Here is a 23,187-nt window from a genome sequence, read left to right as displayed (position 1 = left end):
TGTGTGGAGATTCACTGACTCACCAGTTCAGAAATATCTATCCTTAAAAATGGAAGATGGGAATTCAGGGTTTTGAAGCATTAATATCTTAAGCAGCTTTACATGTTACTTTAGAAGTCCTCTTTAAAAAATGACAATGATCTGGCTAAGCAAAAGCAGCAATTGGCTTTCAGCACTGAGATACAACCAGCTCTGTGTGGGGCAGCAAAGATGATTAGAGGCCTGGATATTACAAGGACAGGCTGAGGGAGCTGGGCCTGTTCAGCCTGGAGAAGAGATGACTGAGCAGGGCCTTGTCAATGTGTGCAAGTATCTGAAGGGAGAATGGCAAGTGAGTGGAGCCAGGCTCTTCTGTGCCAAGGAAAGGAACAGGACGAGGCTGCCCAGAGAGGTGGTGGATTCTCCCTCACTGGACATACTCCAGAGCCATCTGGACACAATCCTGAGCCATGTGCTGGCCCTGCTGGAGTAGGGAGGTTGGACCAGATGACCCACTGTGGTCCCTTCCAACCTTACCCATTCTCTGATTCTGTCTGGTTTGCGCAGCTAAGTCAGATGACATCTCAGGTTGGAAGGGCAAAGGCTCAGTCAACTTGATTCTCTTCTAAAAGTGCAACTTGATCTTACAGGTGTTTGTACTATTCAGCATCAAAAGCTTCTAGATCATAGCTAAAAATGCTCTGTCAATATTGTGTAAAACAAAGTTGGTTTGAAGTAAAAGGAGCTAATTTTCTTACATTGTTCACTGCTGAGCCTGGAACATGTCTCTTGACAATTTTGAATTGGAGATGGTTTTAAAGTGATCAGAAGTAGAAGGTGTGAAGGGTCTTGAGCATCAGTTGCATAAAATCAAGATCTAATGTATTTAAGTTGTGAAATTCGGTTGCATTGCAGAGTTTTAAAATGTGTTTTTTGGAAACCTAAATAAGTTGACAGAATACAGGCTAAACAATGTGTGCAGAATTGATTATCCAGGATCAGGCCTCTTAAAACTGTGATACTGATACTTGATATTCTGTCTTGTGCTGACATCTTTTTAGTTCTTACATTAACTGAGGTTAATTTAACAACAGATGGGAAGGTGGATCTCAGGAACAGGGAGGTGATAAGGGTTGTTAAAATGCCTGGCTGGCTCTGCAATGTGATGGGACCCATTATAGTTCTGAGATGAGTAAATCACTGCAGCATTACTGTGACTGGTAGTTCAGTGTCATTTGTCAGGATAGTGCCACTAGTCAAAACCACTGGCACTAAGAATGCACGGGCTGCTATTTCTTGTCCTGCCAACTGTACTGCTATGGTTGCACAGGGTTAGGAATGGGATAAGTCCAGGAGAGTTTTAGTCTTGAGGCTCACAGGGATGTTGAGTAATACTAAATTATTTTGAGTGATTCATAGGTCATAATTCTACCAAAAGTTTACATAAACCCTTTCTAGTTAGTTCCAGGCTACTCAGAACTCTTGCAGGAGCAGGCAGTGACATGGGGCTGTGTGCCTGTTTGCATGCTTTGGTCCTGTAGGAGAGAGTGAAGGTCACCAAAGCTGAGTGTGATTTTGTGGATGCAGTTTATTTCAAAAAATAGACACAACAGGCTGCAATGCTGTGGGGAAAAAAAAAGGCCATTGCTTCTCTTTCCAATGTAAGTAGCTTTCTAACAATATGAGCTTGTGACTGTTTTGAGGTAAACTTTTCAGAGGTGTATTTCTACCTTAGCACCTCTTACTGCTGTCATAACCACTCATATAACCATCCCAGTCTGCAGAGTCTGTTTTAGGATCACCCTCTGAAACTGTTGGACCTTTGAATACACAAAGAGGAGTCCTTCACTCCTGTTAGAACAAGTCTGAAAATAAAGGGCACAGTGACTTTTGGTGCGGTGTTGGAGTTGTGTGGTGGTTTCAGTGTGCTGCAGCATTATCCTAGGCCTTTTAAGCAGGAATCCTTTCTAAAGGCTGGTTCTGGTACCAAGTATGTTTTGTGGCCCACGTGACATAATTCTTTCAAATTCAGATAAGGTTCACTGGAACATAAATGTGGCTTTGGAATTACTGTTGCTGTGCTGTTGTACTTGTTGTACTGTTGCTGTTCTTGAATTGTTATAAGCTGAGATGGGGAGAGTCAGATTAGATGTTAGGAAAAATGTTTTCACTGTTAGGGTTTTCAGGCTCTGGGATACTGCTCAGGGAGGTGGTGGACTCACCATCCCTGGAGGTGTTTGAGGCCTCTGGATCTGGCACTGCAGGATATGGTTCAGGGTTTAGTGGTTACAGCAGTGACAGGTAAACGATTGGACTTGACCTTAGAGGTCTCCTCCAGCCTTGCTGTGCTGGTGGTTTTTCTGTCAGCATGGGAGTAGGTTAAAGCAGAGTGCAGCCAAGAGAATTTTATTTTTCAAAAATTGATGTCTTTTCCGTACTGGAAATAAAAGACAGACACTTTTAGTATTGTCACTGTAGCATTTCTTGGCTTGTAGGGCCAAAATGTGTGTCTAGGCATATCTGCTTCTTTTTAAAGCTGTTTTCAGGCTGAAATCCCAATAAAGTAAAGGGTCATTGAGCTATAGCTCAAGATGTTCACCACTCTGGATTGCTGTTCCCATGGTAAAGGCAGCATCCTTGCTGCTAAGTGAGGTTAAAGCACTGTGCTTGATAGATGAAACTGATCTCATGCAGGAATTCAAACTGTTAGTAGTCTGCTTGTCCAGTCAGACTTTGCTGTTTTTTCAGAACTCTCACACTGTGTTTCTAAACAAGGCCCTTTCTGTTGTTGCATACACCATTATCTTGATTGTGTGCCAGCTGTACACTAAGTAACATTCCCTGCCTTGTAGGTACAAAATTTCCTGATTTAGAATTTAAGTAATTTCTTCTATTCATTAGAAATGCTGCAATTACAGTAGATGTTGTGATGAATTAATCTTTTTGCTAACTGAAACAACGTGATTATTAGGACTTGTGAAATAGGTTCATAGAATCACAGAATTTTAGGGGTTGGAATGGAGCTTAGAGATGATCCAGCCCCAAGCCCTGCCCTGGGCAGGGACACCTCCCAGCAGAGCAGGTTGCTCAAGGCTCATCCAACCTGGCTGTGAACACTGCCAGGGTTGGGGCACCCTGGGCCAGGGTCTCACCACCAGAACAAAGTATTGAGACTGGAAAAGAAGCTGGTTAAGCAGGCAGCATCACTGTCCTGTGTGGAATACAGCTGTAGAGGTGATAGCAGTGATTGCTAGCCAAATGAGGAGTCTGACTAGCTGCTTCTTTTAACTTTAGGAAGAGGCAATCAGTATGAGTACATCAGTCAAAATACAAATATACCTTATGTGTATAGCAAATTTAATCATTCATGTCTGGGAATTTTGTGTGGTGATTGGACACTTGTTTATTTTTTGTAATGCCTCAGAAGTTGTGGGAGAGTAGCTGGTAAACTGAGGAGGAAAGGAATTTGGAGCTGAGATCTGTCAGGTTGCAGCAAAGAGGCCTGTATAAATTCTCCAGGGCTGCTGTGAACAGTGTGTCTGTGAAATAAGCATACCTGCCTGGCTGTTGCCAGTTGATGTGGAGAAGCTGAGATTCTTGGGACTGAGATCACTTACACACCTGCATGGCAAAGGGGGAAGACAATGGGTTAAGCTTTTTCAGTGGCATATTGCTCTCAAGTAGCTGAGACAGGAATTTTGATCTGGATGATGGTAGATCAAATTGTAAAGGTTTTGTGTTCAGAATGTGCCATCATTGTTTTTGCTGAGAAGAGAACTAGGCCTGTCCCAGTCTGACCAGCACCTCATGCTCTGACTGTGGCTCGTTGAGAGCTTTCATCTGCTTCCACTGCTTGTGTTGCAGTAATGCTGTTTGCTCTGGCAGATACTGATCTGCTGCACAGCTTATTCTGCAGGATTTACCAATTTAATTCTTGGCAGAATTATCAATTGTCCAGAATTAATTGCTATGAAAATGCCAAAAACTGTGAAGCTAAATTTTTGTTTCTGTTAAATATATTGCATTTAAAATTATTTTTTGCCGTGCAGTCTCAGCTCCTTTTGCTGCATTTTAACCAGAACAATAAAATCCAACTTCTGTAGGCAACCCATGTCTCTTTTGAACTGTGTAAATCTGAAGTCTTACTTTGCAGAGTGCATATTCAGTTGAACTGGGCTGAGGATTATCAGTTACAGGTGTACTCTGTGTGAAATAAGGGAAGAACTAAATCTGAAAGATTGTCCCGAGAACAGGCAACAGGATTAAGATAATGGATTAGAGATAGAAAAGGTGGTGAAATGGTTAAATGTGTAACTTTTGAGGGCTGGATAAGTACCTAATAGCAGGTGGTGAAGTTTGGGAGATCATGGGGTGAACTAATTTAAATGCTGTACATGCACCAATGCCTGAGGGCTTCTTTGAGGCTAAGGGGAAAGAGATCATTGGCTTTTTTTCCACTGGAATCATATGCCCTCTCTAAATTCCTGGAATTTAATGGTTTGTGGTAGCCTGGGACTGGCTCAAACTAGAATAGTAACTTAGGAAAAGAAAGTATAGGGACCTTAATTACTTTGTTTGTGTGATTTGACTTTGCTAGTGATTTTATTAGTTTCTGGACCGCACATCAGAACATTTTGTTTGAGAAGATTAAGTAGTTACAGCAGAATTCCTTTTAAGGTCTACAGTTATAGCACCTTTGCAAAGAGCCAAGGAAGAGTTGTGGTTAGACTGGGACAGGTAGACTCTGTGCTTGTTAAACGCTGCAGTGTTTAATGTTCTTTTAAGGTCATGCAGTGTACCCCAGAACAGTGTAGCCTTAATTAGGTGTGCAAAACATGAGATTTATTCCAGTGAAGCAGATTTGTTCTGATGACAAGGTGTCTGTTTGGTTTGAGGGCAGATGTAACAGAAAAATACTTGTAAGCAATGGCAACATGCTTTCTTCATTGTCCCAGTAAGTGCTGTTAAAGTGGAGATGATAGTCAGCAATTGATTTATTTTTTTTGGGTGATGGAGGTGGTTACAACACGTCTAGCCTAAGCAGTTGGAATGCCAGTCAACACAGCAGGGGCTTTAGTGATGCCTTTTCCCCTGGCTCCTGTGGAGGTTCCCAGCAGCTGGGAGAGAGGAATTCTAAACACCTGATGTTGTGTTTTCAAGGCTGATGTTGTGTAGTGTAACAGTGGCACTCATGTAATTGTGGTATACTTGAGGAACCGAGGATGTTGTTTTGGGGTGGAAAGGGATCTCAGTTCTAAGTTGAATTTTATTGCAGTTTATCATCACTAGTTGGTCAAACCGAGGATGTTGTTTTGGGGTGGAAAGTGATCTCAATTCTAAGTTGAATTTTATCGCAGTTTATCATCACTAGTTGGTCAGAATTCACCTGCCACCTTCATACTTTAAAACAGTGTATGTGATATTTAGCAATTCTCCTTCTATCCTCACAGAAAAAAAACTATGCCTGAAGCTGCAGACAACTCATTCATAAACAAGTTTTACAGGGATGTGGCTTTCTGCCTTTTCCAGCAGCTTGACAATTACCTGCAAATCCCTATTTCCTTCCATTGAGCATCCAGTGAAAGGGAAGCGCAGGATGTTTCCAACGGGAGCAAAATGTCATTGTCAGGAAGGAGGTAGATGGGTTAAGTTGTATTGTCTTAGTGCTGACCTGTGTTTTGTTAGGATTGGATTGCAGTCAGCTGTGTGTGAAGTTCTGTGGCACCATGGGGAGCAGAGGAGCAGCAGCTGCTGCCTTCATGCCCTGCCCAGCCTGGGGCTGAAGGGCACGCTGACCCTGTTTGAAGTGGTGGCTGTGCAGCAACAGGAGAGAACTGGGTGGTGGCACCTGCAGGGAGCCTGGGTGGGGAGTGGGGCAGTGGGGCTGGAGGTGGGGACAGGCTGGGGTAAAGGCTCTGTCCCTCCAGCCCGCGCGTCGCTGGGCGCACACGGGCGCGCACACGGGCACGCACAGCCTCGCTGGGACACAGCCCTTCCAGCCAGTGGGAGTGTGACCACAGCCAGTACTGAGCTCCGGTCTCTGCAGCCTCATGTGCTGGACTTGGAAAACAGCAAGAGGCATCAAGCAGAAAGCAATGCTGCCTTCCCACCTCCATGTCTGCTTCCCCTCCGCCGTGCGCTAAGCGCGCAGACCGGCGCGTTCGCGGCGGAGCCCAGCGCCTGGCTGACCCGCTGCGCTGTGCCTCTCTGGGCCTGATGGATTGTGCAAAGAGAGACATCTGTCCCATATTTGTCATTGTGAATTCCCACTGTTGCTGCTCTCATAAGGATTGTGCTAAAGAGGTAAGTAAGAATTTCAGCTCTGTGGAGTGTGTGTAGCCACAGGGAAGTCGTTTGGAGGTGAATCAGAATTCTCAGCAAATCTGCTGAGCTGCTTTACATCTGCATTACTTGGAGTTTTAGCTTTTAAACTCAACTTGACTTTTTCCCCCATGTTGTTTTTAAAATGTAGATTAAAATCCTGACCAGCAAGGCTGGAACAACCATTGCTTCTGCTGTTTTCCCACCTGTGGCTTTGTTCCAAGTCTAACTATTGTTAAGTTTAGAATGTCTGAGGGTATGCAGCATTTCATCTGTCTTCATTTTGTTGTAGAAGTTACTCAGCACTGATTGTACCTTCTCTAATGAAGTAAATGATATTTTAATACCGCTTGCATTAGAACAAGATGCTAAACCACTGACCCAGTAATCTGGTAATCTAACTGATGCAAAATACTATGTGTTTCTAGGCAAAAACTGTGAAGAAGAGTTCTAGAGAGTTTATATTTTGGTTAAGTTTCTTGGAAGTTTGGTGTTTTTAAGAATACCTAATGTGCCTTTCATTAAACATATAAATGTTGAATTTTGAAGCCCACTTTTTTCACCTGAATAAATCTGATAGCACCACAAACTTTAGCACATCTAAGATAAGTGCAATATGAGATCTTTTATGCTTCACATGAAGACTAAGATGAGTTTTTAGTTGTACCTCAGTGGTGCTTTGTGCTGCTGACATGTATGTCCATATTTGAGAAGTGCTCTCAAAATCTAAGCCTTCAGTGGGTTTTATTTTAAGTTGGTGCTTCTTTCAAAAAGAGCAGCTCTGTCCTTGTTAGCTATTGCACTGTGACTTTCCTTCTGTAAGCCAGAGACCTAGTGCAGCAGTTCCAGATGGGGAACTTCAGCTTGCTGGAAACTGCTGCAGGCTTTTTTAGTCAGTTTTGTTCCAAGGCTGATAAACACTCTGTTTTGGTTCATTATGCAGTGGGAAAAAGGGGAGGAAATGGCACAGGTGTGGGAGTGGGAGAGTTGTTAGCTATTGCACTGTGACTTTCCTTCTGTAAGCCAGAGACCTAGTGCAGCAGTTCCAGATGGGGAACTTCAGCTTGCTGGAAACTGCTGCAGGCTTTTTTAGTCAGTTTTGTTCCAAGGCTGATAAACACTCTGTTTTGGTTCATTATGCAGTGGGAAAAAGGGGAGGAAATGGCACAGGTGTGGGAGTGGGAGAGGGAGAAAAGAGGGGAGGAAATGGCACAGGTGTGGGAGATGGAGAAAAGGAGGCTGTTGCTTTCAGCAGCACTGCCAGGTCATGCTATTTTAGATGGCAGCTTGAGAAAATGTTGGTGATTTTCCTGTGTGCCAGTGATACCTGTTTAGACCTTTTTTTCCCCCCCCTCTTTTATCTCTTTATCAAACTCAGAAATGAAGCTAGTGGGAGTTGGGTGTTTGGTTCTTACTAAGTTACCACTGGGGAATAGAACGAGGAGGTTAAGAGACTTGAGTTGTCCTGTGGTTTTTCTCAGGAGTCTGGGGACCAGGAGAGGCATATAGGAATGTGATGATTGTAAGTGTGGTGAAAACCAAGAAACGCTGAACGGCTTAGTATTCACGTGAGCCTCTGAGTTCAGAAACTAAGGAATGTGTGCTTGGCTGCCCAGGTCCTATGCTCTTGAGGACCCATCAGGGTTATGTGAATTGCCACATCTTTCTTCTCTCTGGTTTCTGTGTGACAGCAGATTTAGGTGTGTAGGCAGCTCTGGGTAGGAAAGTGCCCACTGATTTATTGAGGTTTTTTTTTTTTATCATTCATAGTACCCTTTGTCTTGTGTAAAATAGCTTGACACTTCCACTAGTGCTTGGAAGAGGAAAGAAAAAGGTTTTAAGGTGATGAACTTTAGCATACAGGGGGTGCACTGCAGACTAGGCTTCTTCTCGTGGGCTGTGGAGCAAACTGAGAAACAGGGAGCTGCTTGAACACAGAGTCCTTTGGTGGGTTTGGGCCCTAGTGTGAGCTTCTCCCAGGTTTTCTGAGGAGCAGTTAGGAGCATGGAAGCTCTGCTGGAGGAGGCTGCTAGGAGCTTCACTTCTTAACTGAACTCTTCACAGGATGGGGTTTGGAATTCACAGGATGGGGTATTGTAAAATGGTCTTCATGTAAGGGCCTGAAGATTTTGGACAGGGGTTTAGTTTCTGTCAGGACAGAGAAATTTAGGGTATCAGGCTGAATCATCAGTTCTAACATCTTTCCTTAGCTTTAACTTTTCAGGCTCTGTGCAAGACAGAGCACGTGGTCAAACAGTTAACAAGAAGAATCACGTTCTGGCTTCATTCTGCTGATGTTTTGCTATACCAGTTGTCTTCTCTGTGTTAGCTTTCTGTTTTTCTGAACTGAGACTGTCACAGATGTGACATCATCCTTCTGCTGCCGTGGCATAAATGAACATCTGGGCAGGCTGCTGCTGTCTCTGGGGCTTGAGCTGTTTAGGAGGCTTAGTTGTGTTAAACTTGGGCAAACTTAGATGGAAATTGATGCAATAAGCAGTCGAACAATTATTGCATAGGGTATGTATGTGTATAGAGGAGAGCATTTAATTACATGTAAAAACATCCATACTACATATATGAACCTGAACTCCTGGGACCATTTTAAGCTTGGTCATGATTAAAGGTAGGTGTCTTTGACTAGGCTGCTATATGAGCAGAGTTTTACAAATCCCTTTAGAGTGTATTGCTCAGTGATGTCCTGCTAGGAAGGTGAAAGTTTATTATATGGCCTGTATTAAACTTACCTGTCCAGACCTGGGTCTGATGTCTTATCACCTGAGGCATTGATTTACTAAAGTCTTAATGTTCAGGAAAGCTTTTAAAAGCATTAAGTTAGTGCTCCTTGACAGCTTGTGTTTCAGTGTTAATTCTAGTCACAATAGTCTCTAGTTCTGTGAATTTCAATTGCTAGAACTTCCCAAGAGCAAATTTCAGACCAAAGAAATAAAGGTAACCAGAATGCTGCTGTTATGGGAAGGTTTTTATCGAATCAGCTGTTTCTTTTATTTAGTGTGGGATTTTTGTTGGCTATTTTTCCTTTTAAAAATTCCAAATACAGCACCTTTGTTAAGCAGAATGATAAATAGCACTGTTGCCCACTGAAAGACTGGACACTTGTGCTTCCCCTGCTCTTTGGTTTGCATCTGTTGATGTTGACTGTGCCCTCTCCTGAAAGAGTATCATAGAGTATTTCAGGCAGTGAGCATACAAAGTCAATGTACTGCCATGTCTGGCTAAGAGAAGTAGTATCTAAATGTAGATGGAAATTATTATTGTATTAAGTCTCCATGTTTGGTTAAATGAAGCTCTGTAGTTACAAAGACTGAGGTTTGGGGACTCAGATATTTCTGTTTCGTTTTTTTTCAGTGGGGGAAAGGGGAAAGTTCATGTCGTGAGGTCCCCACTTTGTGGGCAGCACTATTGTGTGGGATACTGGGAGAAGTACTTTCTGTTTAGGACACTACTTACTGTGCTTGTACTGCTACTTCATTTATTTTTGAACTTGAGACTCTGGTTTTCACTTTGTGTTTATCTGGGATTTCCCAGTGACACAGGGTCAGACATATCAAGTGGGTAATTTCAGGGCTGTTGAGCTCAAAAATACCAGCTCTTCATGTAACAGAGTTTGAACAGGATGTCTTCATCCTCTCTTGTTCTGCTGTCTTAAATACAGAGTTTGAAGCTGAAGGCTGAATCAGGTGAAATCGAGTGCCAGATTTTGCTGTTGTGTGGACAGTTGCCCCCAAAATACTGCTTTTGGCCATGGTGGAGTGATGAAACTTGGCTCTCTGCCTGTAATGTTTTGTACAATTCCTAGATGGTCGTATCTCATGGCCTATTTGTTTTACTGATATGAATAGCTGATCTTATTTAGGTGGTTTTGCTGTTCACCAGTGGCTTTAGCATGGATTCAAGAAAGGATTGCCTGTCTTGTGGAAGAGCTTTTGTACAGGCCAGGATTGCTAAGCTCATTTCCTGGACTCGCAACAGGAGTGGTGCAGGAGTGTGGCTTGGGTATGGGAGGGCTTTGGAGGAGAGCTAGGATACTGAACATTTGTTGGGGATTTTTTTGTGGTTTTGTGTGTGGTTCTTTTAAATTTTATTTAAACATTGGACTAGTTATTTCATGATCCAGTCAGATCATTCTGGGCTAAGGTTTTTCTTCTAAAATCCATCTATGCCAAAATTACTTCATATAATGCCACGTTGGAACATTCTGGGTAGCAGCAGTTAAATTAATCCTGTGTGTTCCTGCATTAGTGTTACTTAGGAAACATTTCCCTCTGTTCTCAGTCCAGTCTGTGTACTTGCCTCTAACCAGCATAACTTCCATGGAAACTAAACAATTCTCCTATCATGATTGAGAAATCAGAATGCCTTCTGTTGTGGAAGTGTGGCTGAGAAATGGGAAGGGATGCGTGTGCAGTGTTTGCACAAGTCGCTAGCAAACAAATGGAAGGTAACACTGGGCTCAGAGTGCTTTACAATTTGTGCTAGTTCTTTAGGCTAGTGATCTGTAAAGTGAAAAGAGTTGGTTTGTAAGCACAGTTAAATCAAGTGGGTTTTGCAGTTTCTCAGTTGCTCTTTGTATTTGCAGGGTGTCAAGCCAGCCAGCTTCGATAAAGTCGCCATCCCCGAGGTGAAGGAGATCATTGAGGGATGCATCCGGCAGAACAAAGGCGAAAGGTGAGGCTTTCCAGGCAGGGTACTCATTGCTCTCTGGGTCTTTCACCTGTGATGATGGAGATCCAAGTAGTTCCTGGGGTCTTGTGTGTTCTGCTCAGAGCTGGAAGCCAGTGTTACTTGTGCAGCTGCTGTTCTTTGGTAGGTTCTTATTCACCCATTGTTTTAGAGAATTAAGTGTCATGGAAAGTGCAAATGCTATAGTAACCACCATGTCACTTTAGTCAGGAATTGCACTGCTTTTATTAAAACTTCTACTTAGCAAAATACTGGAGGACAATCCTTCCAGGTTTCCAGCTATTTGGTTGGTTGGTTCTGTAATCCTTTGGTGTTATTCTGTCCCTCTAATTTTCTTGGGAATTTATGGTTGACTGTTTTGAGGATTCTTCTCTTTTTTTTAAATTCTCACTCATTTTCATCCATATTTTCTGCAAGAAGACTTTGGCTTGAAGTGGTTAGCTTACACCATTACAGGAAATCTGTTACAGCTCTGATGGCTTATTTCGTGCTTGTTTTGGTTTCTCCTTTTACATGGCTGTTGCTCACTGAATGTCTGATTTAAGAGAGCTTTGCACCCCTCTAGTCCTGCCTGTTTCTGTTCAGAGCTGGTTCTATCTGTTCATGGGTGTTTATTCACTCCCTGCTATTATCTCTGGCAAGTGTTACATCTGATGGCATTGCTGTGTATTTTTAATTTCAGGTTTTTAATTAGCTTTAAACAATTTAATATTTTCTCCCCATTTTAAGTTAATTTTGTGGCTGCGCATCACTTATTTCTTGCCATTTCATTTAAACTGTTAACTACTATTGTTAATGCTGTGCATATATGAATATAAATACCTTTTGTATCTTCAGGGCAAAGCTGCTAATTGTGCCAAACAGAATGCAGGTTGAAGTGGGGCTAAGGGTTGTGTGTTGGATCTTAATGTTCAGTAAAACCAAACTCTTTCTTCAGGATTTGTTTTTTTGCTTTAACATGCACCCTGTTGAGTTGGCTGACTTCTGGTTCTGCTGCTGACCCGTGTGTGGTTGGTTTGTTGGGGGTTTTTGGACATCTGTACCATTGCTGCATTTGGTTTCTCCTTCATGCTTTTAATTAGAAATTTGTACGATGCTCTGTCAAGTAATTAATGAGACACATGTAAAACTTAGAAAGTAAGTTTGGGGGATCATCAGGCAGGGATATTCCTTAATACTTTCTGAAAAGCTAATAACTGTATGTGCTTTCTACGTTCTTTCCTGATCTGCTAGATATGCTATTAAGGACCTTTTGAATCATGCTTTCTTCCAAGAAGAGACTGGAGTACGGGTAGAACTAGCAGAGGAAGACGATGGAGAAAAAATTGCTATTAAGCTCTGGCTGCGAATTGAAGACATCAAAAAACTCAAGGGCAAATACAAAGATAATGAGGCAATAGAATTTTCCTTTGATTTGGAAAGAGATGTCCCAGAGGATGTAGCACAGGAAATGGTAAGTGCTCGTGGCACAAAGCTTTGGTGGTGTTGGTGTTCTCTGACAGTGAAATGTGGTGTGTCAGCCTCTGCTTTTGCTGTTGCTGTCTAGAAAAAAAAAACAGGTTCTGGAGTTGGTGAATGAGAAGTTAGTGCCAGGGAGTGGTAGCTTATGTTGTAGCACTGCAGCAGTGGCTGTCTGTGACAGTCTGAACTGTGTGCATATATCCTCCTGCAGGTGGAATCTGGCTATGTCTGTGAAGGGGATCACAAGACGATGGCGAAGGCTATCAAGGACAGGGTGTCTTTGATCAAGCGCAAGCGAGAGCAGCGCCAGCTGGTGCGAGAAGAGCAGGAGAAGATACTCCAGGAAGAAGGGAGTCAGAAGCAGCAGCTGGAGCAGCAGCAGCCATCGAGTGCTTCCCATGCAGGGTCAAAGCATCCCCAGTCTGTCACTGGCACGACTCCTGCCGCCTCTACTTCGGCATCGGTGTCGACACAAGTGGAGCCTGAGGAGCCAGAAGCTGATCAACACCAACAGCTGCAGTTCCAGCAACCCAGTATATCTGTTCTTTGTAAGTGTGCCAGTTGGTTTATTTGGAAGCCTTGCACTTAGGCAGTTCCTCCTATTACACCTTTGCTCAGTATGACAGTAAATACTCCGAGATGATGCTGCCTGCCATTGCTGTCTGCTGAAGAGTAGCCCAGTAGAAAGCTCTGTGGAATAAGGGACATTGCTGTGCTTCAGCTGAGCCAAGTCTTAGCACAGTTCAGAGGCCAATGGCTTGGCACAAAATCGTTTATCTTTGTTTCAAGGTAAATACACCAAACAAACTGAGGCACCTGAGGTGTGAACATGTCCTTGTTTTTGCTGCCTTCCTCCAAGAACAGTATATTTTGGCCCTGCAGGAGGCTGTATGCTCTTGTACCAGTGCAGATAAATCCTAATTTGATTTGCAGATAATCCTAATTTGAATCCTTATTAATTTAGATTTAAGGTGAAAATAAGATTAATCTACAAATAGTTCAGCTCATAATTTGCTTTCTGAAAAGGCTTTGTTTTATTTTACATACTGTTTATGGAAAGATGAATTAATACTCCTGAGCTTTCCTCTTCTGCCATCCCAACAGTTGAATCAATATTTGAATAAGAATGGTAGAGGAGAACTTCCACGTTAAAAATAATGAAGTTAAACAGCAAATTCCTCTCTGTTCTTTAGGTAACAGGGATTTTAGATTGACTACTATGCCTACATAGTGCATGTGCTAGCTCAGCACAACACACCTGTGTTACATGTCAATGCAAAGTTAAATGAAACTAATGATTCAAACCCCTCAAAAGACCATTTGTAGTAATGTGGAATTTAGGTTTCTGTTTCTAGTCTAGGTAACATAGTTTATTATTAAACATCTTCCCAAGGAACTTCTGAAATGACTAATTTTTTCAGGGGTTGGGAGAAGACTTCCTGATAATAAATTATGGTATTGAGGGAAAAAATAGGGTTTTTTTAACCAGCTTAAATACTACAAGAGGTTAAATGCTGATAAGGTCCATGTGGCATGGCACAAACACCTGTTATAATATATGTAAAGTTTTGACTCAAGACTGCAGTTCTTGAAATGCAGGTTTTCATCTTTCACTTTTGCAGCTGATGGGACAGTTGACAGTGGCCAGGGCTCATCTGTTTACACCGAGTCGTGTGTGAGCAGTCAGCAGACTGTGTCCTATGGCTCCCAGCCTGACCAGTCCATCCCGAGCGCCGCGGTCCAGGGATACACAGCTTCTGTTGGCCAAGTGCAGCCCCAGCAGCATGGAGGCTACCAGCCACCTGCCGCGGTAAGCTCGAGCTCGGAGTGCTGCATGCATGGAACTACTGGAGTCTGTCTGTTGGAAGGTGGAAGTCTGCCAGGCACTCTTCCATGTGTGCATTTTTGCCTAGGATGCAATTTCTGCATGAGGGGAGTTAAGGGGCTCTTTTTGCAAGGTGGCTGAGTTTAGGAGGGGAGGGAAGAGTGCAGGGCAGGTGTGTTTGTCTTGAAAGCTTTTATTTAGTCTTGGGTGCACTTAAGCAGAATCATGGTTTAGTTTTCTCTGTGGATGGAAGTAACATTCTCTGAACAAGACTGTCATGAAAGTAAGCATTCAGTCTCACTTGGGAAGGTGGTGTATGTGTTTATGAAGTTACCAGATATCAAGCTGTTGGGCTAGTTTGAAGAAGGGATTAGAACAATTTGAGCTACTGTATGAAATTGCTATGTGTGTTCTGTGAGGCTTTAATTACAGATTTTGCAGGTAAGACTTTTTTAACTGTTATAGAATGCTGCATGTGAGAACTCCAGACTAAAAAGACCCCACATCCTTGTTCCCAGTTTTATTTCTAGCTTGTGTTGATTTGCTCATCATGCGTATTCCTTTTCCCTGGAAAGTCTGCACTGGGCACAAATATTTTTCCTACTATGTTCATTTGTGTTGCCCTTTTGTTTTGGTATGTTTTTTCCTTAGTATGTTTATAGATCTGAGTAAGAGAGTATGCAGAAATCTATTCTAACTCTGGAGTAGAACTTCTGCTGCTGTTATATTGTCTTTGGTGGTTCCCTTGTCGTTTTGTTTTTTACACAAAAACCGAGGTCTGAGGCAGAGGTGTTATGGTATAATGTAGTGATACCATAAGAGAGAAGATGGGACACTTAAGACTGAGGGTCCTCACTTCTTCCAGTACCTGTGTGTGTAGGCTTCATTACAGATCACTGGTGTAACTAGCATTTTGGAAAACATGCTGATGTCACTCACAAGCAAAGCATCTCCATCTTTTCCAAAGCCACTTAATCTGCAGCGTGTGGTACTGCTAGTCCTTGATGATGAGTTTTTAATCCCTCTAAATAAGCTCTTCCTCTGGGTAAGCCATATTTTGGTGTGTGGGCACATACTGGACCAGAAGCCATCTCAGTGTCTTGGGGTGGCTGGTTTCCAGGTTGGAAGACTGCAGTCTTTTGAGAGGGAGAAGGAGAACAAGCATATGATAAAGCTATAGCCAAGCTGCTTAGTTTGCTGTGGAAATGTGCTCATGCTGTATGGTGACAACAGTTGGTACCAGGAGGCTGACAGAATGGAGGAGAACACTACAGGAACTACTAACCTTTGGCTGGGAAGAGAGGATGACAAGTCAAAATGGTATTGACAACTGGAGAAATGGCCTTAAAAGTCCTAGAATGTAGTTCAATCAGGACAAGAACAAGGTTCATGCTTAAACAGGAGCAATCAGCTACACAAGTACAGAATGACCAACAACTGGCTAGGCAGCCATTCTGCAAAAAAAACCCAACAGTCACGGGTTACATTGGACCACAAGGTGAACATGGTCAAAAACATCATGCTGTTGTGAAAATGGCAAACATTGTGCTGTAGGAAATAGGAGTTCTGCTCTTGGCCATTGGTAAGTCTGACCAGGGCACCTTGCACAAGTCAGTACAAGGGTAAATTAAGAGAAAATACAGGAGAGTGATAAAGCCCCCCAGCAGAAATACAAAATGTGGTTTATGTGGGAAGGCTGAAATAGTTAAGCCTGTTAAAGATGAGCTTGAGGAGAGAAAAAGCTTCAAGGACTGCTGTAAAGTAGGAGAAGGCTAATCAGCTCACAGTGTTGTTGTTAGAATAAGAAAATGTAACCCAAACTGGCAGCTTGCAGCTGTTGTTTGGGATGGGCTTTTTTCCTCACCAGCCAAGACAGCTCAGGACTGTAGTCTCCTTCGCTGGAGGTATTTCTGAACCACTTAGATACATCAGTCAGGAATGGTAGAGAACTACTCCTGCCTTGGAACAGATGAAGATGTACTTAGTTAACCATTTGAGTTCTCTTACACCTGTCTCCCAAATTTTTGAGTGACCTAGCAACATTTCTCACATCAGAAATCTTGAAAGTCAGATCTCCACTGGCTGTCTTGATGTTCTCTCCCTGGAGGTCTGTATTTTGATTTCAATTAGTTCAAGAAATTGTGGATTGCATCCATAAGAAGTATATATTTTAGAGGAGGAGAACTTGCAGTTGAAGACTGCCTCTTTAAAATATCACGTTTCCACTCACTTAAAAAACTGACAACCAAACACAACACACACACAAAAAAGCAGTAACAGAAAACCTCAGACCAAAAATGCAAATCACATCCCAAAACTTCATTCTGATTCTTCTGACTTGATTGGGATTTTGACTTTGGCTTTCTGGATTGTGGCCAGTTACAGAATCCTGATGGTTTTATTGGCCCAGCATCTGGAAAATGCTTGTCTAAGACTAATTTCACAGATTTTTCCACACATTAAGCTGACTTGTTTCCATGCTTAAATTTTTATGGTAATGTTTTAGATAATAAAGAGCCAGCTGTATACATTATTCCACTTAATTCAGGTAGAGGGACTGCCCCAGTAGAGGAACTGGGTTAGGGGTAATTGCTGTAATACACATCCACTCTCTAAACTAAGCAGTGCTTGAAAGCTCATCAGTATCTGTGTAATTTTTTTATTTGTCAGATTAGCAGATGCTTTGAGTACACACAGTGTGGGCTGCATCAGTGGCCCCAGAGGAAATGTTCTCTCCTCTCTGGTTTGCCTTCCTCATGCTCCTTGTAAGGGTGCTAGGGAACTTGCCACACTGCTGAGTGACCGAAGGCAAACTTGGATCCTCAGAGGTGCACATAGCCTGTTTAGAGTGTGTGTTGGCATTCATTTAGCATTCTCATATCTTGGACACATATTAGTCAGTATTGGGCCTCTCATTGTGTGTCTCCATTTCTTTTCTACCTCATTATAATTTTTGTTGCTTTTGTTGTTCACTTTTTTGAAGTGTTCAATTCTTAACTTTTGTTTTCCTCCTTTAGCCTCAACGTGGTCGTAGCATGTCAGTTTGTGTCCCCCACCTTCCTGCTCTTCCCTCTATGTCCTGCATCCCTCTCAGTGCTCCTTGCACCCCACCACCAGCGCTGTCTGCACCTCTTTCTCCTTTCTACCTTCGGACTGTCCCTGAAGAAACCTTTGCAGAAAAGCTTTCTAAAGCCCTGGAAAGTGTCCTGCCCATGCACTCTGCCTCTCCACGCAAGCATCGACGCTCCAGCCTGCCCTCCCTCTCTGTCAGTCCTGTATGTGTTACCATTTGCCTCCTGGCACAGTAAGATAAGTTATCATTAAATACATCCTGGGCGCTTTGGGCACTTTTAAAGGGAGAAATTGAAGAGTCGATTCCTTATCCTGTGCTGCTGGAATGTTGATTTTCAAATTGTTTTTTCTCCTGTGAAGCAGTACACTTAAACATGATCCGAGAGTGGCTGACCGTTTGGGGGTTTTGTCTTTCAGGAGAGTATAAATATAAACTGTCCTGTTGTACTACAGAAGGTAAAGGCAAGACTAGTTCTTATCACCTCAGGTCAGAAGACCAGCTTTTTGTTTTTCAGCTTCTCAGTAAACATTGAATGTTAAGCCCTGCACAGAACAACCAGCTTTTAAAGCTTGGTTGCTGTGGCTAGTTATTCTGGAAGCTTTGGCTAGCAGTGATAGTAATACTAGAAATTTAGAGTATGAATAGTTTTGAGGATTTTTCTGTAAGTTCTAGTCAGAAGTGCCACTTAAACTGCTTCTTGATGGGAAGTTTCATGCTCCTCAGAAAGTCAGATGAAAGACAGCTTGCAATACAGGAGGTAGTTCCTTTTCAGCTTGGGACTTCAATTTACACAAAATGAGCTTAGAGAAGCATTTTTGTATAAACGAAGTAAGGGCAAACAGTTTTCAGGACATAGGAAGAGTACTTCATCCTTTGGGACCTTCCTGATAGTGGTGTTCAGTATGGAAATTTGCTGCTGCTTTTCCGGACTAAAGGGGCTGGGGGAAAGTAAACACTGTGGAACCAACAACTTGAAAAATCATGAAGGTCATCTGTCTTAGGCAGTGTATTTACTACTGACTCCTACAATCTTTTTCCTTTGGGGTAGAGAGTATACTGTAGGCAGAGACAAAGAACTGCAGAATTACTAAGTTGGTATTACATAGGGTTCTCTTTAGTGAAATATTTCCTAGCAGTTTAACATAACATGAGCCTCACATGAAGGAGTACATCAGATGGAGAGGAATTGCCCAAGGACTCTGCTGGTACTAAACCTGTGAATGTTTTATTGTCTGGGCAAGAGTGAGTTTAGTTGTAATGAGTGCTGGTTCTGTGAAAAAGTATGATCAAGAGTGATTAAACAGATCAAAAGAGATGATCAGCTTGAGCAGAATCCGAAGGTTTTAGCATCCTTTTTCTTTTTCACCTGAATGAACCGAATGGTTCCGTTCTTGCATAGAAGGTTCTCTGGCTGTCTGGGTAGCACACAGGGCATTAACACTGTGGCTTTTGTGCCAGAAAATACTAAGATTTAATGGCATTTTATCTTCTAATTGCAAATTAGAGGCTCTGCATTGTTGCTGCTTTCAAATTCTGAATTTCATGTTCCACATGTGGCAGTGACCTCAGGGGTTTGATTGGATTTCAAGCGCTGATCACAATGGATAGGCTGTGACAATAAATCTCATTCCATTGTCAGGAGCAACACTGGTTTCTTTTTGTGAATTACTGGAATTGAACTGGAAAAGCAGCTCTAACCCAAGCAAATGTTCCCATTTGTAGCTATGCCTGCCATGGATGTATTTAATGGATATTTACAACTCACCAAAATTTCCTAAGTACTGTATGTTTTTGACCATGAATTGAGTAGTCATTCTATAAAGTTACTTCACAGAACTGTGCATGTTGATGTGCTTTCACTTTTAATGTATGAATTACCTGTCTTGTTCATGTCGATACAGCCTCAGCATCCTCGTGGGGGAACACCAACGTTCCCAGATTCACAGATCTTTTTCCCAACCGTTCATGAACGGCCGGTGTCTTTCTCACCACCACCTGTCTGCCCGCCGAAGGTGGCAGTCGCTCAGCGGCGCAAGAGCACTTCATTTTTGGAAGCCCAAACTTGCCACTTCCAGCCATTGCTGAAGACTGGCCAGAGTTTAGTTCCACCTGGTGGTAGTCCCACCAATTGGACCCCAGAGGCATTCGTTATGCTGGGCACAGCAGCTCAGAGAGTCGCTGGAGAGCCTCTGCATGTACAAGTTAATCCCATGTTTGAGCCAGCTCCTGTCCACAGTGACTTTAGATCTGGACCAACACCTCCAGAGGATGCTCACTACAGAATGCATCCAGAAGCTGTGTATCTGGTGGGCATGCACTACCCGTCACAGGTATCGGAGCAGTATGATCAAGTAGCTTATAACTCTCAAGTGACTGAACAGCATTTGAAGCAGGTCTCTGAGTCAAACCATGGGCAGTGTGGTCCTCCACAAAGCTCTGTGTTCAGTTTTCAATCGGGGCAAACGTACCTGGCAAGACATGTTCAGAACCTGAGGCTGGATTCTGGGATGGGTCCCCTTTCTCCATTATCCAGTGTTTCAGCTCCTCTGAGTGCAGACCCTGCTCAGATGACATTCCACCAGGTGTTTGTGCCACACTCTGCCCCGGCTGTGCTCTCTCACAGTGCTGATGGCAGAGCCAGCTGTGTCTTTGAGTTCCATGTGCACACTCCGCCGTCCGCGCCGGCGGACGGGGCGGCTTTGCCCCCTCGGGCCTACAGAAGTCGCCAGGGCTCTGTGGAGACCAGCCAAGAGGAATCTGCTCCAGGCATAGGGTCCCACGGTCGGCTTCAGCCTGTGACAGAGGAGCAGTGTAACTATCTTGGTGCTGGGTTAGAGGGGCCCAGAGGGGGCTCTGCCAGGCCGAGCTGGCCAGAAGGAAGCCCAGAGTACTCCAGTGATTCCTCACAGCTGACTTCCTCTGACACTGGTGATTTCCAGTCTCCTCCCCCTACAGGGGCATCATCCTCTGCTTTGAGCTCAGACTTCTCATTGCCCATTGTTCAGCTGCCTCAGAAGGTGTTGCAAGAGTCGCAGCTCTTCATCTGCTTCCCCCAGGGAGCCTCAACTCAGCAGGCCTTGTCCACCTCGCTTCCATCAGGACCACCTGCATCCTATCCTCAGGTTACAGGAGCAAACCCTCTCAGAATTTCTCTGCATTTTATAAGTTATACCTTGCACTGAAAGGGGAGCCCTGCTTTTAGACTTGCTCCATGTGGTTCTAAGTGTTAGCATTCATGGGGGTGTCTCTCCACCAGGTCTGCACTGGGACCTCTGACTTACCAGTTGCAATGAAATAATGAGGCATCAGCAACCGTTTGGTCCATGTTCAGATTTGGCTGAAATATTGGTAGGGCTTTTGTGCTAAGGGTTAAAAATGGTCAGTGTTCCTCTGTGACTAGTTGTTATTTGGTGAGAGAGAGATGGGGAACCAAATTGGCTTTTAAAGAGTGGTTTTAATGAAATGTCTTCTCCACAGCTGGAATCAGCAGCAGTAGTAAAACTTGCTGTGTGTTTTTGTTGATGCTCATTAGCCATTTGAATGAGAATGCACTGTATGAAGTTGGATATATAGATGATGTTTCATTAGACAACAACAAGGTTATTTTGGTGACTGTCCAAAACACAAGAGCTTTTCCTAGGCTTGGGAGAAGAAAGTGGGAAGAGAGGAATGGAAGGAGCTGTATTATGTATCTGTACATGGATTTGGAAATGTACATGGAAGGAGCTGTATTATGTATCTGTATGTGGATTTGGAAATGTATTTGCAGGATCACTGGAGAAACTAAACAGGCTAAGTAGTTAACTAATGGCACAAACAGTTGTTGCTAATAGGTATTGCCTCTTTATAAACCTGGATTGTAGTGTCCTTGTAAATAGCAAATTTGAGGTGTGAAGCTTGGTTTGGAGGTCTGTGTTCTATCAGCACATGTGCTACCTGTGCTTGGAATGGTCACTTCTTTGTACACTCTGAGGTGTGCCTGTGTATGCATTGTCTGTACTTGTAGTCTGAAACTTCTCATGAGTTTTTGTGGAAAGAGAATATCTACTTTAGGTAGAGTTCTCTCTTACCTCTTCTGTTCCTGGAATTGGGGGGGGTCTGAATGGAGTAGTAGCAACTTTGGGATTTGTATGAAGGAACTGGAGGGGAATAATTTTCCTTTCTGTGGTAACATTGAGAACTAAGTATTTAAGGCTTTCTGCATGGGATCATAAAGGTGGTTTTATTAAAAGTGGAAACACCTTAAATCACTAGGCTAATAGATAGCAATTGCTGTGCTGAAGGAGAGCTTGTAGAGTGAATCTGCTGTGCAAGGAGTTTGAAAACTACATGGAGATTTTTTTTCTCCATAAATCTTTGTTAAGCTTCAGGAAGTCAATTCTGATGGATGTAAAATACATCTGGAAAACAAAATAAGAGATCATGATTGCTTACAGAATATAAATTCTGGGATCTTTTATCTAACTCATTAAAAGATTAGAATTTGAAACACAAACTGGGTCAATGTGAACAGATGTTACAGCAGTGGGATGTAGCACATGTTTAGATCCTAGCCAATAAGGGCCTTAAGATTCTACAACAGCAAAGAAAAAAATGGTTCTTTTCATTGGCAGTCTGCTTTCCCCAAAGTCTCTCTAATCCATAAAGGATGTAATTTTAATAAGCTCGTTTCTAATGAGCTTCTGCAAGCTGAATGAGTTCTAGTAGATATTTCTGATATGATACATATGCACCAGATATGCTTCTTACGAAGGCACTTCACCAAAGTGATGCATGCTCAGGGAACTCATCTGGAGGCCTCTGTCCTGTGGTCTTCCAGGAGCTGATAAAGAAATAAAATGGTCACAAAAACAGTAATGCAAATCCTGGGATCAGAGCAAGAAATGTCAGCCACAAAAAATAATAATGAAAATCCATTCCATTTTCCTCTGCATCTTCCACATCCATTTGTATGCCACTCATCCATTTTTTTCGTTGCTTACTCAAAAATTCTTTAGCTAGAATGTGAACACCCATGTTTTTCAATAGCTGGTTCTTGGTAGCCTTTCAGTGGGAGTGACTGTGGAAATGATCACTAGCCTGTATTTGACATGCCTCTGGGAGGAAACTCATGACATGGTTGTGTACTGGCCACTTTGTAATTGGTCTAGAATTCTGTATATCTTTGTGCTTGGTTTATTTTTGGATGGACAGTTTTAATTCCATACAGCTTCCTTTTATTGCCCCACCTGACTGTGTTTAGAACACATGTGAAGGTAAAACTTAATGCCTCTATTTCCAGTTATCATATCAAGGCTTCCTGCTCTTAAAGCATCACCAGTGGAAGAAGAAGCTGGTAGGCTGCTCTCTCATGCTGAGGGGCATGTGGGTTGCAAAGATTTTCTGTATTGATTATTTTGGAAGTTCAGAACTCTTCCAGATTTCTCAGCTTATTTCTGGGTGTCGTAGTGGAATTTGGCCACTAGGACTGCTTGTCCAAATGGACAGCTAAAATCCTATTCCAGGCAGAAATCATTTTAACTGCCTGCAGCACAACTGTAGAGGTTTTTTAAGGCTGATTCTGTGTTGTTGTTTTCTTCTGCAGACACAGGTGCAAGGCCAGACAGCCTCAAGCAGTGCATCAGTGCCATCCCAGCCTACGCAGCATGCTCAGGTAAGATCACAGCTCCTAAACCCAGGGCTAAAGGACTTCTAGTACAGGATTTTGGTGACTCTCCTAAGAGCAATTGGCTACCACTGTCACCCTTCAACCCATAGCTTTGCACAAAAGCAGAGGAATCCTCTGGCTCTCACCCAGTCTAACAGGCTACGTGATATGCATTGA

At 43.0% G+C, this 23,187-nt stretch overlaps 1 protein-coding gene across 1 annotated transcript in view; it reads left to right on the top strand.

Annotated features, from left to right (window-relative positions):
- Positions 1–23,187, top strand: part of LOC103800149 (serine/threonine-protein kinase WNK1-like) — a gene marked incomplete at both ends in the record, with an annotated part of 63,093 nt that overhangs the window by 13,030 nt on the left and 26,876 nt on the right. The window contains 7 exons of the mRNA XM_009072515.1: positions 10,901–10,989; positions 12,238–12,457; positions 12,677–13,013; positions 14,088–14,275; positions 17,308–17,565; positions 19,265–20,485; positions 22,948–23,016. Coding sequence (XP_009070763.1) covers positions 10,901–10,989; positions 12,238–12,457; positions 12,677–13,013; positions 14,088–14,275; positions 17,308–17,565; positions 19,265–20,485; positions 22,948–23,016 — 2,382 coding nt within the window. The remainder of the gene's footprint in view (positions 1–10,900; positions 10,990–12,237; positions 12,458–12,676; positions 13,014–14,087; positions 14,276–17,307; positions 17,566–19,264; positions 20,486–22,947; positions 23,017–23,187) is intronic.

Source organism: Acanthisitta chloris, unplaced genomic scaffold (genome assembly GCF_000695815.1).
Source record: "Acanthisitta chloris isolate BGI_N310 unplaced genomic scaffold, ASM69581v1 scaffold4254, whole genome shotgun sequence".
Classification (NCBI taxonomy): domain Eukaryota; kingdom Metazoa; phylum Chordata; class Aves; order Passeriformes; family Acanthisittidae; genus Acanthisitta; species Acanthisitta chloris.
This window is presented reverse-complemented; position numbering and strand designations above follow the sequence as displayed.